The sequence below is a fragment of the Chanodichthys erythropterus genome, chromosome 22, assembly GCF_024489055.1.
Source record: "Chanodichthys erythropterus isolate Z2021 chromosome 22, ASM2448905v1, whole genome shotgun sequence".
Classification (NCBI taxonomy): domain Eukaryota; kingdom Metazoa; phylum Chordata; class Actinopteri; order Cypriniformes; family Xenocyprididae; genus Chanodichthys; species Chanodichthys erythropterus.
The window spans coordinates 24,242,149-24,258,762 of record NC_090242.1 but is presented as its reverse complement, the minus strand read 5'-3'; the positions used below and the strand labels follow the sequence as shown (position 1 = coordinate 24,258,762).

Below are 16,614 nucleotides of genomic sequence, written 5' to 3'. Positions count from 1 at the left end.
TCATTCCATTACACATACACTCTCTTTTTTGAGGATCATATTTGGAGAATGATTGCAAAAATGTCAGTGTGGTGTAACCATAAAAACTTTGTACCAAACAATTGATTTTGTTTAAAAAACGTGAAATTCTCAATAAAAATAGTTTGAATAGTTCCAAATAATAGGTTAGTTTATATTTCATCTTTAATCAGCATCATGAACTAGTCAAGTCAAATTCCTTAAAGGTGCCCTAGAATCAAAAATTGAATTTACCTTACTTTGTTGAATAACAAGAGTTCAGTACATGGAAAAGACATACAGTGAGTCTCAAACACCATTGTTTCCTCCTTCTTAAGTAAATCTCATTTGTTTAAAAGACCTCTGAAGAACAGGCGAATCTCAACATAACACAGACTGTTACGTAACCGTCGGGATCATTAATATGTACAACCCCAATATTTGCATATGCCAGCCCATGTTCAAGGCATTACACAAGGGCAGCCAGTAACGTCTGGATCTGTGCACAGCAGAATCATCTGACTAGGTAAGCAAGCAAGGGAGCGCGTGATTTAAAGGGGCCGCAGCCTGAATCAGTGCATAGTTAATGATGCCCCAAAATAGGCAGTTAGAAAAATTAATTAAAACAAATCTATGGGGTATTTTGAGCTGAAACTTCACAGACACATTCAGGGGAGACCTTAGACTTATATTACATCTTGTGAAAACTGGTTCCAGGGCACCTTTAAGTGTCAAGGTGGTGTAGCCAACTTTCAAGGAGCCATTTTGTTAAAATTGTGCAAGAAGACCATGTGACATGAGTAGTAACTTTTTAAAATATTCCCACAGAGGCCATGTGCTTACATAGGTGTCCACAATAATGCCTGTCAAATTTTAAATTGAAATGTCAAATGGTGTAACCGGTTTACGCCTTGGTGGGAATATTAAAAAAAAAAAAAAAAAAAAAAAAGTTAATACTTATGTCACATGGTCCTCTTGCACAATTTTAACAAAATGGCTCCTTGAACCTTGAACCTCCCTAACCTTGACACTTAAGGAATTTGACTTGACTCACATGATTCAAAAAAGAGAATGCATGCATGTAATTAGCAAATTTTAACCCTTTTAAAGTGAACTAAACCATATGGACACAAAAAGTAGTGTCACGTCATTGACCTGTATACATTCATATACGTATACAAACACATTCATACAGTGAGAAAAATAAGGTATAGTTCACTCAATAATAAAAGTTTTTCTCTCTTGGTTTTCTCACTGTCATGTCTTTCCAAACATCTATGCCTTTCTTTCTTTTGTGAAACACAAGTTTTGAATGACATGAGGGTGAATTATCCTTGTAAATTGCAGGAAACAATATACATACTAATCCTGATAAATGACAAAACATCAAATTAAGTTATAAACAATAATGTTTAAGTGCAATAGAACTTTTCAGATGCTAACAGGTCTAACTTATTGAACTGCAAATGTTTGTCAGGTGCTATGAACCTCTAGTTTGTACATACAGTATTTATTAAGCCCTGATAGATTCTGAACTATGACAGATTCTGAGATATGTGATGTATGATCATTATTATAAAGACTGTGTCTTGTGCCTTCTCACAGTTCAGTGTTAAACAGTTTTTGATATTTTAACCGTATGCAGAGAGCCAACAATTGCAAGTAAGTATTTACTGTACCATAATTTTATAGTTTTCATTACTTGCTTTGGTAAGGTGACATTCAGGTTTTAAAGAGGTTCAAGTTTGCAGAGGTTCTTTTGTTAATGACATGATTCATAACAGCAAACTCTGGCTTCTGGCTCAATTAGCAGCACGCTCGTCTCCTCGCTCAATCGTCTCCTTCGCCTCTCTTCATCTCTCTGCCGCCCATGCCAGAGCTTCTGCATCCCTGTGATTCTGCTCCTCCTTTAGTGCTGTCCTCTGCGATATTCACCCGGAATATCAGCATTCTATAGCTCTCTGTGCTCTTGCCCCTATAGAATGGCATATGCTTCGCAAATAAGCATTGTATGTTTGCTTCGGTGGGTACGAGCAAGAACATCTCAATTGTTTGTCTCTAAAGCTCCTTCAAACGGAGCCTTTGCTACTTATTTTAGAACATATTTCTGCAATGTCACACCAGGTAACAGATGGCAGCCGTGTTTCATGGGAATGTAGCATGAACAGGTTTAGACCGTCACAAGCCCTGGAGACAGATTTCAGTCCTTTTCGAGCTATAAATAGTCATGAAATTTAGTCTGAGAGTTTAGAGAGACACGTAGAGAAAAAGAGGGGAAAGTCTAGGCATTATATGAGATGGAAGGGGAAGTTTGTATACATTACCATTCAAAAGTTTGGGGTCGGTAAGATTATTGAATGTTTTTGAAAGAAGTCTCTTATGCTTACCAAGGCTGCATTCATCAAAATACAGTAAAAGCAGTAATATTGTGAAATATAATTACAATTTTAAAATAACTCTTTTCTATTTTACTATATTATGAAATGTAATTTATTTCTGCGATGGCAAAGTTGAATATTCAGCATCGTTACTCCAGTTTTCAGAGTCACATGATCCTTCAGCAGTCATTCTCATGCTGATTTGGTGCTTAAGAAACATTTCTTAATATTATCAAAGTTGAACAGCAGTGCTGCTTAACAATTTGTGGAAACCATGATTTATTTAGGATTCTTTAATGAATAGAATATTTAAAAGAACAGCATTTATGCAAAATAAAAATGTTTTGTAACAATGTCAAATTCTTTACTCTCACTTTTAATGATTCTTGCTAAATTAAAGTATTAATAAAAAAAAAAAAAATGGTACCAGCCCCAAACTTTTGATTGGTATTTTGTTTTAGTGTATTAATGGTTTATACATAGATATATTTGTGGTGTCCATACAGATTTTCTGTTCATCTGACTTATTATTAAAGTTTTTTTTTTTTTTTAAGTATTGCACATATGAGTGCTTGTGGTCATCTCTTTGGAAATTGTTTAAAAAATGTAGTAGTGGTAATATACATTATCTAACTAATCCAAGACAGATCGATGTCATACAGCATACATATGAGGAAACACTGAATGCGAGTACCAACTTGAGTCCTTCCACTAATGCAGCACTCCACACAGGCATAAGCTAAAGAAGAATAGAAGGCCCTCCAGGAGGATAAAAGAAAGCATGTTTATCCTCCCCCAAGGGCCAGGCCTTCCTCACCGTTCTGCTTCCAACTTCTTCTTAGATCATCATTATCCGCTGGCCTGATGTGTCCACCACGGGTATCCGAACGATCGGAGGCCTGTGCCAAGAGCTGACTAAAGAAGTCATTTGAAACATTGGGCAGTGTGACTCATGCTTTAAAGGTTGTGTGTGAATGGCCTTTAAAGGTGACCCACGTGAGATTAAAGAACAGCTCCCGTCAACCTCGTTGACGCAGATAGTTGCCATGTTCCTGCTACTTCCTGTGCATTTGCAGGAGAGGTGCTGAGCAACCGCTGAGATGCTGTGAATAACACACATCTCAAGAGCCTGTGAACTCGCATGCTATAAGGGCATGGAGGAAGTGATCAATTATACCTCGGTGGAATATTATGACTCACACCAATAGGAACAATTGGACATCCGGCAGGCGTCATTCCATGCCTGCAGAGAGCAGTAGTTTATCAGCATACTGGTTGTAGATGCAGTCACACTTGCAACGGATATGTGCAATAGGGCATGATGTCATTGGCTTCTGTAACTGAAAGAAAAACAATATGAAAAAAAATCTAAATGTTAAAGGATTAGTTTACTTTAAAATGAAAATTACCCAAGATTTACTCATCCTCAAGCCATCCTAGGTGTATGACTTTCTTCTTTCTGATGAGCAATTGGAGTTATATTAATAAATATCCTGACGCATCCAAGCTTTATAAAGGCAGTGAACGAGGGCAGAGTCTTTGAATCTCAAGAAAGTGCATCCATCCATCATAAACGTACTCCACGAGGCTCCGGGGGGTAAATAAAGGCATTCTGAAGCAGTGCAATGCATTTGTGTAAGAAAGATATCCATATTTAAAGCTGTAGTCCGTGATTTTTCCTCTTTGTCGCCATCTCTTGTTTGAAACCTGCAATTGCAGTCATATGCGGAACAGTTATCTGTACATGCGTTGTGCCTCGGCACAGCTTGGATGAATCTAATGCTTTCTGTCAGTCACCGCACCGGTGTGGATACTGCACTTCAGAATCACTGATTCTACATCTTGAAAGTATGACCAATATAAGAATTTTCACTGGAAAATATCATCTGAACAAGTAAGTAACATGTCTGCCACTTTTGTTCTGACCAACTGAGGAAAAAAGCATTAGGCCTACAATAAATCGCGCTGCCAATGATGATTAAATTTAACGATCACTTAGTTTGGATCATGCTAAACCGTGCAAATTATTATTACTTTTATACTTTGTTCTCAAATCGTTAATGTTAACAACATCAGCATTGCTATGACTATGTGTATATTAGCATTACCTGTAGATTTCAATTTCTATAGCCACTCCGCAGTCCAAAGTCTTTTGCTTTTTGACTATCTCCAGGTGTCACTTATGATTGTCATTTGGACCTTTCTGTATTACAATCCGCCATCAAAATGATAAGTTTAATTATTTCAGCTGCTGTGAGAACAGGCTACCAGCTGCATCCTCACATGATAAAAACGACTAGCCTGGACTCCTTTTTTCTGTTTACGGATGTGACGTAATGACGCATAGAGGAACTGCTGCATGCTCGAATTTCCCGCGGAAATCCACCATGGCGCTCTTATTATAAAACATTATTACAAGCTTACCGTTGTGAATCGAGCTAAGATAATGAGATAGTTTTGAACACTGGCTGGTTATGTACTTGCTCAAAAATTGATTTTGGATAATTTTTAAACAAAAAAAGTTACGGACTGCAGCTTCAACAAGTTATAAAGTAAAATATCTAACTTCCACCAGACCGCCTTTCCGTATTCAACTTACAAAGGAAGTGTAATGCCTATCGCAGTTCTAAATGCTTACGCTACGTCCTACTTCTTCCATATTCAACTTACGAAACAAGCACAACTGATGCGACGTCAGTTACGTTTTTTCCGTAAGTTGAATACGGAAGGCGGTCTGGCAGAAGCTAGATATTTTACTTTCTAACTTAAATATGGATATTTTTCTGACACAAACACATCGCTTCGCTTCAGAAGGCCTTTATTAACCCCCTGGAGCCATGTGGAGTACGTTTATGATGGATCGATGCACTTTCTTGAGCTTCATACTCGTTGGTCCCGTTCACTGCCATTATAAAGCTTGGATGCGTCAGGATATTTATTAATATAACTCTGATTGTGTTCATCAGAAAGAAGAAAGCCATATACACCTAAGATGGCTTCAGGGTAAGTAAATCTTGGGGTAATTTTCATTTTAAAGTGAACTAATCCTTTAAAATATACTTTCTATTCCATTTAACCACAACATTGGAGCCATCCTTACTGTTTCCTGTAAGAGATGTATGATCCATAAGACTCATTTCAAGCCATAGTTCATTCCCAAGAGAGTCAGACAAAAGGGCTGTAGGGTACACTGAAGATGTATGAAGATATTTTTGTAAAGATCGGCAGTTGAAAACACAGTTGCATTCCTCAGGATTTCCTCTGGGAAAGAGTGAGACAGTTTTGTATTATTGGATATCACTGAACACTCACACTGAGCCAAACAAGCTGTCTTTTTACGTCAAGCTGCAGGCAGAGCTCTCATCAGTGTTGTGAGCGACGTGATGATCATTATCCGAGCGTATGTGCATGTGTGCTTGTGCTGTGCTGAACTTTTTCCATCTGTGCATGTGACTTCTCCTGCAGGGTAAAGAGGGAGCAGTTAGGACCGCATGACTGGCTGTCCATGCCTGTGCCCAGCGGGCAGCACTGGCTCCTCGTGCAAGGCCTGGAGCCCGAGACGGCCTACCAATTCAGCGTCCTGGCCCAGAACAAGCTGGGGACGGGCCCGTTCAGCGAGGTCGTCACTGTGAACACTCTAGGTTGGCCACCCATGCGATCCAAGATTCAATGACAAGTTCATCTCTGCCTGACAGAAGTCCATTTTATAGTAGGGATAGAAATGCTAAAAATGTAATGATTACAATTGAAAAACTGACACTTAACAATTCTGATTCCTCACCGATTCCTTAAAGAAGCAACAAATACTTGATCCTAACTATACTACACCATATTATATACACTGTGGACAAAAATATTGGGACATACCTCTTAATTATTGAATTTAGGTGTTTCAGTCAGACCCATTGGCACAGCTGTATAAAATCAAGCATTTACAAACATTTGTGGAAAAAGGGTCGTTTTGAAGAACTCAGTGAATTCAACTGTGGTGCTGTGATAGGATGCCACCCTTGCAATAAGTCAGTGTGTGCAATTTTTTTCCCTGCTAAATATTCAGCAGCCAACTGTAAGTGGTGTTATTGGAAAGTAGAAGCATTTAGGAACAGCAGCCACAAAAACATGTAAAGTCACAGAGCAGGGTCACCAAGTACTGAGACACATTTTGCATAGTAGCATAGTTTTCAGAACAAAAACTGTGCTGCGGGAGCTGGAATGGGTTTCCATGGTTGAACAGCTGCACGCAGACCTCACATCACCAAATACGATGCCAAGCGTTGGATGGGCAGTGTAAAGCACACCACCACTAGACTCTGGAGCGTTGGTGTGACAAATCACACTTTGCTGTTTGGCAGCCTGATGAGTGAATCTGGGTTTGGCAGATGCCAGGAGAACATTACCTGTCTGACTGCAATGTGCCAACTGTAAAGTTTGGTGGAGGAGGGACAATAGTATGGAGATGTTTTTCAGGGGTTGGGTTAAGCCCCTTAATTCCAGTGAAGGGAAATCTTAATGCTTCAGCATACCAAGACATTTTGGACAATGCTGTGCTTTCAACTTTGTGGGAACAGTTTGGGGAAGGCCTTTTTCTATTCCAGCCCACTTTCTATTGAATGAGTAGGCAAAAATTCCCACAGAAACACTCTAAAATCTTGTGGAAAGCCTTCCCAGAAGAGTGGAAGCTGTTATAGCTGCAAAGGTTGGACCAACTCCATACTAATATCTATGTATTTAGAATGCAATGTCATTAAAGTTCCTGTTTGTGTAATGGTCAGCTGTCCTAATACTTTTGTCCATATAGTGTATTTTGTTTATTCTAGAGATACCTGGATATTAAAAGTCTGGCTGATACAGATAAGCTGATAAATTTTGAATGTTAATGTCAACAATGGATAAATTAGTCTATATTTTGTCTAAATTTGGAAAGAACAAAAAACATTAAAACTGAAAATCAGTCATTTCAAGTGAATTTCTTTAATTTATATTGACTCCCTTTGGAGAAATTTGTCTTGGGCCATCGAGAGAGCAGGACAACACACATACCATTACAGTCCACCGTACAGTTACACTCCATACAACTCAAAACAAAGCATTGCTTATTGCACTATGTACCTATACCTAAAACATTACATTACACATCTACCCCACACACACACCTATCATGTCTTATTGTTCAATAATTTAATTGATAGAGGAACTAAAGAGAATTTATACCTATTCAACTTACAGGTTGGTACCCTATACCTCCTGCCCAAGGGCATCAGCTCATACTCTTTGTGAAGAATATGGCTTGAATCATCAATGATTTTAAGGCCCTGCTTCTTTACAGTCCTCTGTGGGCATCGTAACTTTGTAATGTACATATTTATAATTTATGTATTTATTGTATGTAAAGATTATATTTAACATTAAAATTATTAGCATTTTTAATGATTAACCTGAAATGGCAATTTTGGCAGATACAAGCCTTTATATATAATGCATTATAAAATGCATTAATTATGCCTTGTAATGCACCTTATAAAGCTTTGTGTGGTCTCATGAATAATTGTAATCACAGTTATAATACATTATAATGCTTTTTACCCAACACATCATGACAAACAGCCAATTTCAGATGTAACAAGGAATCTGCAAATATTATAATGCTTTTTAACTTTGGTTACAATTATTTATAAAAACATATAATGCATTATACATAAAGGCTTTAAGTAAAGTGTTACCAAAAAAAAAAAAAAACTACTGGAAAAAAATATTAATAGTAGCAACTAATACTAGCAAATTTGTTGCTTATATATACACTACTGTTCAGACGGTTGGGGTCAGCAGTTTCAGCAAGGATGCGTTAAATTAACCTAAAGTGACTGTAAATACAATAATTATAATAATTAAATACAATTCTGAAAAAAGTATCATGGTTTCCACAAAAATATACAGTGTTTTGCTTTCTTCCCTCTAGTATTTCCTATAAGTACCCCAGAACCACTGGTGCTGCTTACCCCACCACGGTGCCTCACAGCCAACCGGACACAGCAGGGAGTCCTACTCACATGGATCCCTCCAGCCAATCACACTTCGCCAATTGATCACTACATCATGGAGTTCCGCCTTGGGGAGAGGTGGGATGTTCTTGATGATGCAATCCCTGCTGGAGAGACAGAGCTCCTGGCTAGAGACCTGGTTCAGGTATGCCTGTAATCACTTGTATTGGCATTTCTGCAGTATTACTGCAGAATAAACTCTAACTATAAACCAACTTTTTATTGCTTTAGCCCTACAATTATAATTCAAGCAACAATAGAAATTTGGTTATCATTTAGTCTGCCCTGAAAACCATGCCAATTATATTTTTATTACCTTTTCTAAAATGTAAATTTGAAAGAAGAAAGCACAGTTACATGGAAATCTCCCTCAAGGTTTTCTTGAAGTAATGAAAGTTCAGAAAATTTGCCTTATTTTAATTTTTTTTTTTGCATATGTCACATTCAGATGCAAATTTATTCCAATTATTTCACACTCCTTACAATGTTTTAATCTAATACAACTGAACCATCAGTGGACTGATTTTTTAGTGATCTCAGGTAACACACCTATTTAAAGAAAACATACTGTAAATGTCTCTGCATTGTTTTACAGGAGGCCTGGTATGAATTCAGAGTGATGGCAGTTATGGAGGACCTTGTCAGTGAGCCTAGTAATGTAGTGGGAGTCTCTAGCACAGGTCAGTGCCCATACTGAGGATTTTAATTTATATGGATTTTGAATCTGTACCGTGATATTTTACTGCACATTATATCATGTTGTACTCTGACATTTTTGTGTAGGCCCACATAAACATTAATGGAATGAGTTGACTGAATTAGTGACGGTCTGATGAGACACTGCTGCCATCTGATGGATGTAATGTGAATTAGCTTGTCTTCACTGAACGTTTTGATTGAGAATTAAATGGTTAGTTCACCCAAAAATTTAAATTCTGTCATTAATTACTCCCCCTCATGTCGTTCCACACCCATAAGACCTTTGTTCATCTACAGAACACAAATTAAGATATTTTTGATGAAATCCAAGAGGTATATGACTCAAGGTCTAGAAAGGTACTAAAGACATGGTTAAAACAGTCCACGTGACTGCAGTGGTTCAACCTTAATTTTAAGAAGCGACGAGAATAATTTTTGTGTGCAAAAGCAAAACAAAAATAATGACTTTACTCAACAATCTCTTCTCTTCTGTGTCATTATCCTTACGCAGTTGCCGCAATAAGCACAGCGAAGGATTTCCATGTTTACGTCCAAACACAAAAGAGAAGAGATTGTTGAATAAAGTAATTTTTTTTTTTGTTTTGTTGCACAAAAAGTATTCTCGTCGCTTCATAACATTAAGATCGAACCACTGCAGTCACGTCGACTGTTTTAACAATGTCTTTATTACCTTTCTTGACCTTAAAAGTGTCGGTTAAATTGCTGTCTATGGATGAGAATATACCTCCCAGATTTAATCAAAAATATCTTAATTTGTGTTCCAAAGATGAACGGAGGTGTGGAACGACATGAGGGTGAGTAATTAATGACAGAAATTTCATTTTTGGGTGAACTAACCCTTTAAAACAAGTCCACATTCAGAAATATTGAATGTATTGTGTTCTTTTTGTTTAAATATAGTCAGACAATTGAACAATATTTTTATAGTTTCAGTCTTTCAAAACAGATTGTTTACTGAAAATCCAAATCCAAAAATAATTATTTAACAAAGGCCATGGCCATGCCAGTTTGTTTAGTATTTAGTATGTGTCTGTATCTGTATCTTGTAAAATATGTATTAGTTAGTATGAAAAAAAAATCAAGCCATTGAAATGGGGATAGGAGAAAATATTTTAACTTTTGAAAATATTAACATGGCAGCTTCACTTTTGAGATCCGTCCTCCCATTTATGTCTTACTAAGTATATTTCAAATATATGTACACAATACACATTTCTTAATATTAAGCCTAAAATGTATTTTAATGTCAATATTGATTAGGATTGTATGAACTTTGAATAATATCAGTCTTTAAATGCAAGATATTTAAAGTGTACCTAAAGTATACTTGCAATAGTTCCGCTTTAGCACAATCAGATAAGTGTGTGTGTATATATACATATATATATATGTATGTATGTATGTACGTATGGATCTGTGCACAGCTGAATCATCAGACTAGGTAAGCAAGCAAGAACAACAGCGAAAAATGGCAGATGGAGCAATAATAACTGACATGATCCATGATAACATGATATTTTTAGTGATATTTGTAAATTGTCTTTCTAAATGTTTCGTTAGCATGTTGCTAATGTACTGTTAAATGTGGTTAAAGTTACCATCGTTTCTTACTGTATTCACTGAGACAAGAGAGTCGTCGCTATTTTCATTTTTAAACACTTGCAGTCTGTATAATTCATAAACACAACTTCATTCTTTATAAATCTCTTCAACTGTGTGTAATGTTAGCTTTAGCCACGGAGCATACTATCAAACTCATTCAGAATCAAATGTAAACATCCAAATCAATACTATACTTACGCAATTAGACATGTTGCATGACGAACACTTTGTAAAGATCCATTTTATAGGGTTATATTAGCTGTGTGAACTTTGTTTATGCTCTTTAAGGCAGTCGCGAGCTCAGGGGCGGGGAGCGTGAGAATTTAAAGGGGCGGCAGCCTGAATCGGCGCATATTTAATGATGCCCCAAAATAGGCAGTTAAAAAAATGATGGGGTATTTTGAGCTGAAACTTCACAGACACATTCAGGGGACACCTTAGACTTATATTACATCTTTTGAAAACACGTTCTATGGCACCTTTAAGTACAGAAATATGTAAATGTATTTTTAGTATACTTAGCATGAAATAAATGTATTTCTATGGAGCCCCTGAAGGGACATTTGCAAAAAAAAAAAAAAAATGACAGTTTCGCGTGCGCACGAAAAACTTATGTCGTGCACACGTGTTACAATTTCTGGTTTGTGTATACTATAACTTATTTCATTTGTGCATCACTGCCTATGAAGAAAGCCAGAGTATGGAAGCACATGAACTAATAAAGATCATGAAAATTAAAGAGAAAAGGAGAGTGGATGCACATGAAGTAATACAGCTGTATTTGCTCAAAATCTGCCTTTCTTAGACCAGCTTGTCTAGGATGAATAAAGCTTATTATTCGTTTTAATTAAACATATGCCTTCATTTATATCTATAGTCCTTTATGTCTACAGCTCTGCTCACAACAAGCGCTGTTAGAACTGAATAAAGAAAATAAGCATTTCTCTGCCACCTGTAAGGATGTGTTAAATCTGACAATGTGGTTTCATATCTGAAATATGAAATTTTAGTATCCCTACATTTTACAGTTCCAGTATTTTTACATGGGAAAATATAAATACGGCCTACTGCTCTAACAAAATACAAAGTTTCATAATTTTTACTGTACCAATGTTTTTTCATGAACCATTAAACGTGGCATTATGACAATGCACACTGAGCCCATTTCCCAGCGCGATTCTTGGATGCCACAGAGTTAAATACGTTATAATGGACATAAGTCCTTGAAAAATGACGCACTTCCCTAAAGAAAGCCACATTTTGAGCACTTTTTACTCTATCAGCCTCATTTATTTTTTTAACTTGGCAAAAAAAAACAATGCACAGCTATTCATATCCTGGCCGTCACAGAGAATGCTTTAAAGCAGACATAAGGCAGTGATATAAAATGCCCTACGAAAGCCACATTTCAGCAATTAGATCATTATTCATTTATGCACATCCAAATGCTAGAATAGAATTTCATCACTGCTTCAAAGTCAAAATAAGCATGAAGCTGCTCAGTCTTTGTTTTCATTTCTCAAAGCATCCCACTGTGATTTGAAATGTATTTTGAATGTCTTGAATTAAGATAGCTGGTTATTGCATTCTGTTTTAATCATCCTGTTAACTAAATAATTCAGAATGAGCTGTATGGTTTATTGTTAAAAATACCTATCTTAGGAAACTAAGTATGAAAAAGAGTTTGTGTGTGTGTGTTTGCTGAAGGCGAGCTTGTTTGTATCTTTCAGACTACTTCCCGCCGCCTGAGGTGCCAGACGAGGGACTGGCGCGGCCGGTGGTGGCAGGCATTGTGGCCACCATCTGTTTCCTGGCAGCAGCCATCCTCTTCAGCACGCTAGCAGCCTGCTTCGTCAACAAACAGAGACGGCGTAAGCTCAAGAGGAGACGAGGTCAGTGGTGCCCTTACAGCCAGAATGTCCTCCTCTTTCTCATCCAACCCACATGCACTTCACATCTTACCCTACTGACAGACTAAAGACTTTCATGCAATTCAAACAGACTGAGAGAAAACACTGAAAAACATTCAATTTAATTAACACTTAAGACATCACCACTATCTTGTGCTCTTACAGTCTGAAGAGGTTTAAATAACAGGTAATTGGCACTATCACACAAATGATGCAGCAGAACTCCCAACAAGCTCTCAGGATGCTTTTCATCAGTAAATGCGTGTGTGAAATCTCTAATCTCTTACTTTCTCTCCTGTTTTCTCTTTGACAGATCCCCCTCTGTCTATAACACACTGCAGAAAGAGCGTGGAGACGCCGTAAGTAATGTTTTTTAGAACTTCCTCCTTCTCCCTTCGTACCTCAGTTCATTCAGATCGAGAGTGGAGTGTGCTTCATAAATCAAGGCATCTAACAGGCACGCCCTCTCGCTTAAAGATCCCATTAGAAGACCCATTAATTACTGCTCAGTGATAGGCCGGTAATTCATGGATGTACTGTGTTCATGGACTGGACGGCTTAAGTTAATTTAATCAAAGAGCAGTTTTTTTCATTTTTCGAATAGTCTGGAATGTTAAATAGTTATCTTATGCATTTGCCGTAATTTGTACTTTAGATCAATGGTTCTCAACCTTTTAGACATTGTCCACAAAAAAAGTAATTAAAATATTTATAATTATAATAATTAAATTTCAGGATTCCAGAAGTTTTAAGAGCTGTGATTTAGTCATTTGTGATTCACTGGACAAGGATTTCTACCCTATACTTTTTTTTTTTTTTTTTTTGGAAAAACTTGGTAAAATGTATATTCATTACAAAATGCCCATGGCATTTTAAGATTTTATTAATTTACATGACTTTTATCCAACTCTAGAAATCACACTTTTAAAATTAGGCTACCTCATATATCCAGGTTTTCCAAGACTGTGAATCCTAGTTCTTGAAAAGAAACAAAGGGGGTGAACTCACCCCCATGTCATCCAAGATGTTCATGTCTTTCTTTCTTCAGTTAAATTAAGGTTTTTGAGGAAAACATTCCAGGATATTTCTTCATGTAGTGGAATCAGTGGGGTACAATGGGTTAAAGGTCCAAATTGCAGTTTCGTTGCAGCTTCAAAGCACTCTACACGATCCCAGACGAGGAGGGTCTTATCTAGCAAAACGATCCGTCATTTGCTTAAAAAATAAAAATGTATATACTTTTTAACCACAAATGCTTGTCTTGCACTAGCTCTGCGATCCGCCAATCATGACGTAACCATGTTAGAAAGGTCACGCATGAAGGTGGAAGTACAGATACAGTGTCTACAAAGCGAATGTGCAGAGAATAGCGAAGAAACCTTTACAAAAAACATAAAAAAAAAAAAAAACACGTAAAAACAATGATATCGGAATATTTTGAAGTTGGAGGAGAAAATGAGTTTTTCGCCCTACCGTGGTACTCTGCCTACGTCTCGCGTGACCTTTCTAACGTGGTTACGTCATGCGTGGTGCATCACAGAGCAGTGCAAGATGAGCATTTGTGGTTAAAAAGTATATACATTTTTAATTTTTTACAAAATTAGATGCTTGCATGATCGCTGAGCTCTTAAACCTGCCACAACAAACTAAGCTATATACCTATTTAAATAAATCATAGTCTTTGCCGTGTGATAAGTGCACTAAGCTATATCACAATTTTTTTCTGTTCATTTTCTGTTCAATTGATGGATGCTTTGTCAAAGCAAGTGCGCAAAACACTGTTAGTGATCTTGTAGGTTCATTACAGATTTGTAGCAGGACAGATTAGTCTTAATTTAGTGGGAAATACTGATTCATCATTGTATTTAAAACAGAAACAGATATTTGACATAGAGTGCAATAAAGCAGGATAATTATTCTATTACTCATCTGTATGTGCGTCCTTAAATTTGTGCTTGAATTCTTTGATGCAGACAGTGTTTTATCTTTGGTTCACATAGATTACATAGAAAAGTGTAACCTTTGCTAGTCGATTCATGTGAAATATCAACCCACCCATCCTTTATGTAATCATCAGATGATCTCATAGTGAATGTAAAGCCGCAAAAGGCTTGATATAACAATAGATGGTGGTAATGCACAGTTTTAGTTTGTGATCTAGTAAGAAGAAGATACTGCGCTTCTTTGCAGGTTCTTCAAAAAAGAATGTAGCTTTTGGTTGAGCTACACCGCTACTTGCTGGAAAAAGTAGTTAGCTACTGGAAAAGCTTCACTGTTTTAACAGCCTAGCTACTGTCAAGCTACTGAAAAATCTAGTGAAGTTAGTAGCTACACTCTAAATCTGGTTTTTAGCTTATTTTAAAGCTTGTTTTGTCTTATTTTAAATGTCATCTTGAGGCCCTCTTGGAAGTTTACTGAGGCCTCCTAATAGGCCCATCCCTTTCTAGGAATGAAATAAATGGAAATTATATTCCTTCATATAGCCATTTTCTGTTTATTTATTTATTTACATTACCAGATGAGCAGTAACAGGAAAAATTTAGGGAGAATAATAGGGGTAAGTTCAGGAAATGGCCTGAGTGAATTCAAATTTGGGAGCCTTAAAATAAATACCACTGTCTCTGAAACTTTACTGCATTTTCATTGGTGCCTTGCAGCATTCATTAATGGCATTTGATGTTAACCCTTAAATTCATGAATGTTTCGCCAATCATTATTACATATTTGGGTCTTTAGCGACCCAGATCTATATCTAACACAAATGGATCTCTACTTGCTGCAATAATATAAAACTCTCTTGATATCACAGAAGAATAAAATGAAGCATATTTTGTTACCTTTTGGAGCTTGGAAGGGTTCAGTTTGAGCAGATGTTTTACACCATCATCACTGTCCTAGTCAGAGCTCATTTCCCAGTACATTCAGCATCTGGCTTATATTCGTGATCTCAAACATATTCTCAAAACTATCATTTTCAAAATCTATATTTTGATCGCTGTCAGCTTCTTAACCAGATCCACCATCAAGTGATAGTGACACTAATATTTTATTGCATTCAGTACTTGCTCTGCAGTAAATCCTTGAACCATTTCTGATTTTGCTGACAATATTTCCTAATCCTTTGTTTTCTGCCTGCGGTAACTATGAGTGAAACGTCATCATTGTGTATCAGACATTACCACCTTGTGGAATAAAGGTGAATTGCAATTATTCAGTCATCAAAGATTAAATTGTTGTGCAGAAAAAGAATACTTACACTGTTACACACCTCGGGTCTTAAGCGAACCTATACAATTTTTTACCAAAAAAAGAATGGGAAAACAGGGATTCTTTTATATATATATATATATATATTTTTTTTTTTTCTTGTTATATTGTTTATAATGAATTGATGGAGGAATACTAAGAAGGTTGAGTCTAACTTTAAAAAAACATGAATGTGGAGCAGGGTAGTGAATGACGTCCCGGGTCACTAAAGGTATGCATTTAAGAGTTTTTTTTTTTTTTTTTTCTGTTGCTGATTTAGTGTTTTATGGCTGTTAATGAGCCATTTGAGACAAATGTTTTGCAGTCAAAATATTCCGTTCATGTATTTCTGCTGTTAAACTGTTGTCCATGACTATTCATGGTTTTTATGACACTTACTACACCAGTAAAGAAAGTAGGATTGATTGCAGGTTCATCCTCATAGCAGTTGGTTTCTGCACAGACACTGAGTAAGAGGGATACAAAGTGACCCTGCTGCTTTTGAGTTCCCATGGCAACAGTCAGCCACTGGAAAGAGTGTAAAACAAGCTCATACAGTACACGCACTGTAAATGATATACATCTGTACAACATGTGATATGAATTGTATAGGTGTGTTAAAAGTGATTTTTAAAGTCATTTTGTTTACTGTAATCCAAACACACAGACTATCAGTTTATTGTGTGAAGATTGTGTGATAAAGTGTCCTTTCTAATCAAAAGC

At 36.7% G+C, this 16,614-nt stretch overlaps 1 protein-coding gene across 2 annotated transcripts in view; it reads left to right on the top strand.

The window, feature by feature from the left end:
• igsf9bb (immunoglobulin superfamily, member 9Bb) overlaps window positions 1–16,614 on the top strand; it is a 145,117-nt gene that overhangs the window by 112,043 nt on the left and 16,460 nt on the right. For both annotated transcript variants that reach the window (XM_067376561.1, XM_067376560.1), the window contains exons 13-17: window positions 5,841–6,016; window positions 8,332–8,558; window positions 9,009–9,093; window positions 12,466–12,627; window positions 12,959–13,004. In XM_067376561.1, the coding sequence (XP_067232662.1) occupies window positions 5,841–6,016; window positions 8,332–8,558; window positions 9,009–9,093; window positions 12,466–12,627; window positions 12,959–13,004 (696 nt within the window). The remainder of the gene's footprint in view (window positions 1–5,840; window positions 6,017–8,331; window positions 8,559–9,008; window positions 9,094–12,465; window positions 12,628–12,958; window positions 13,005–16,614) is intronic.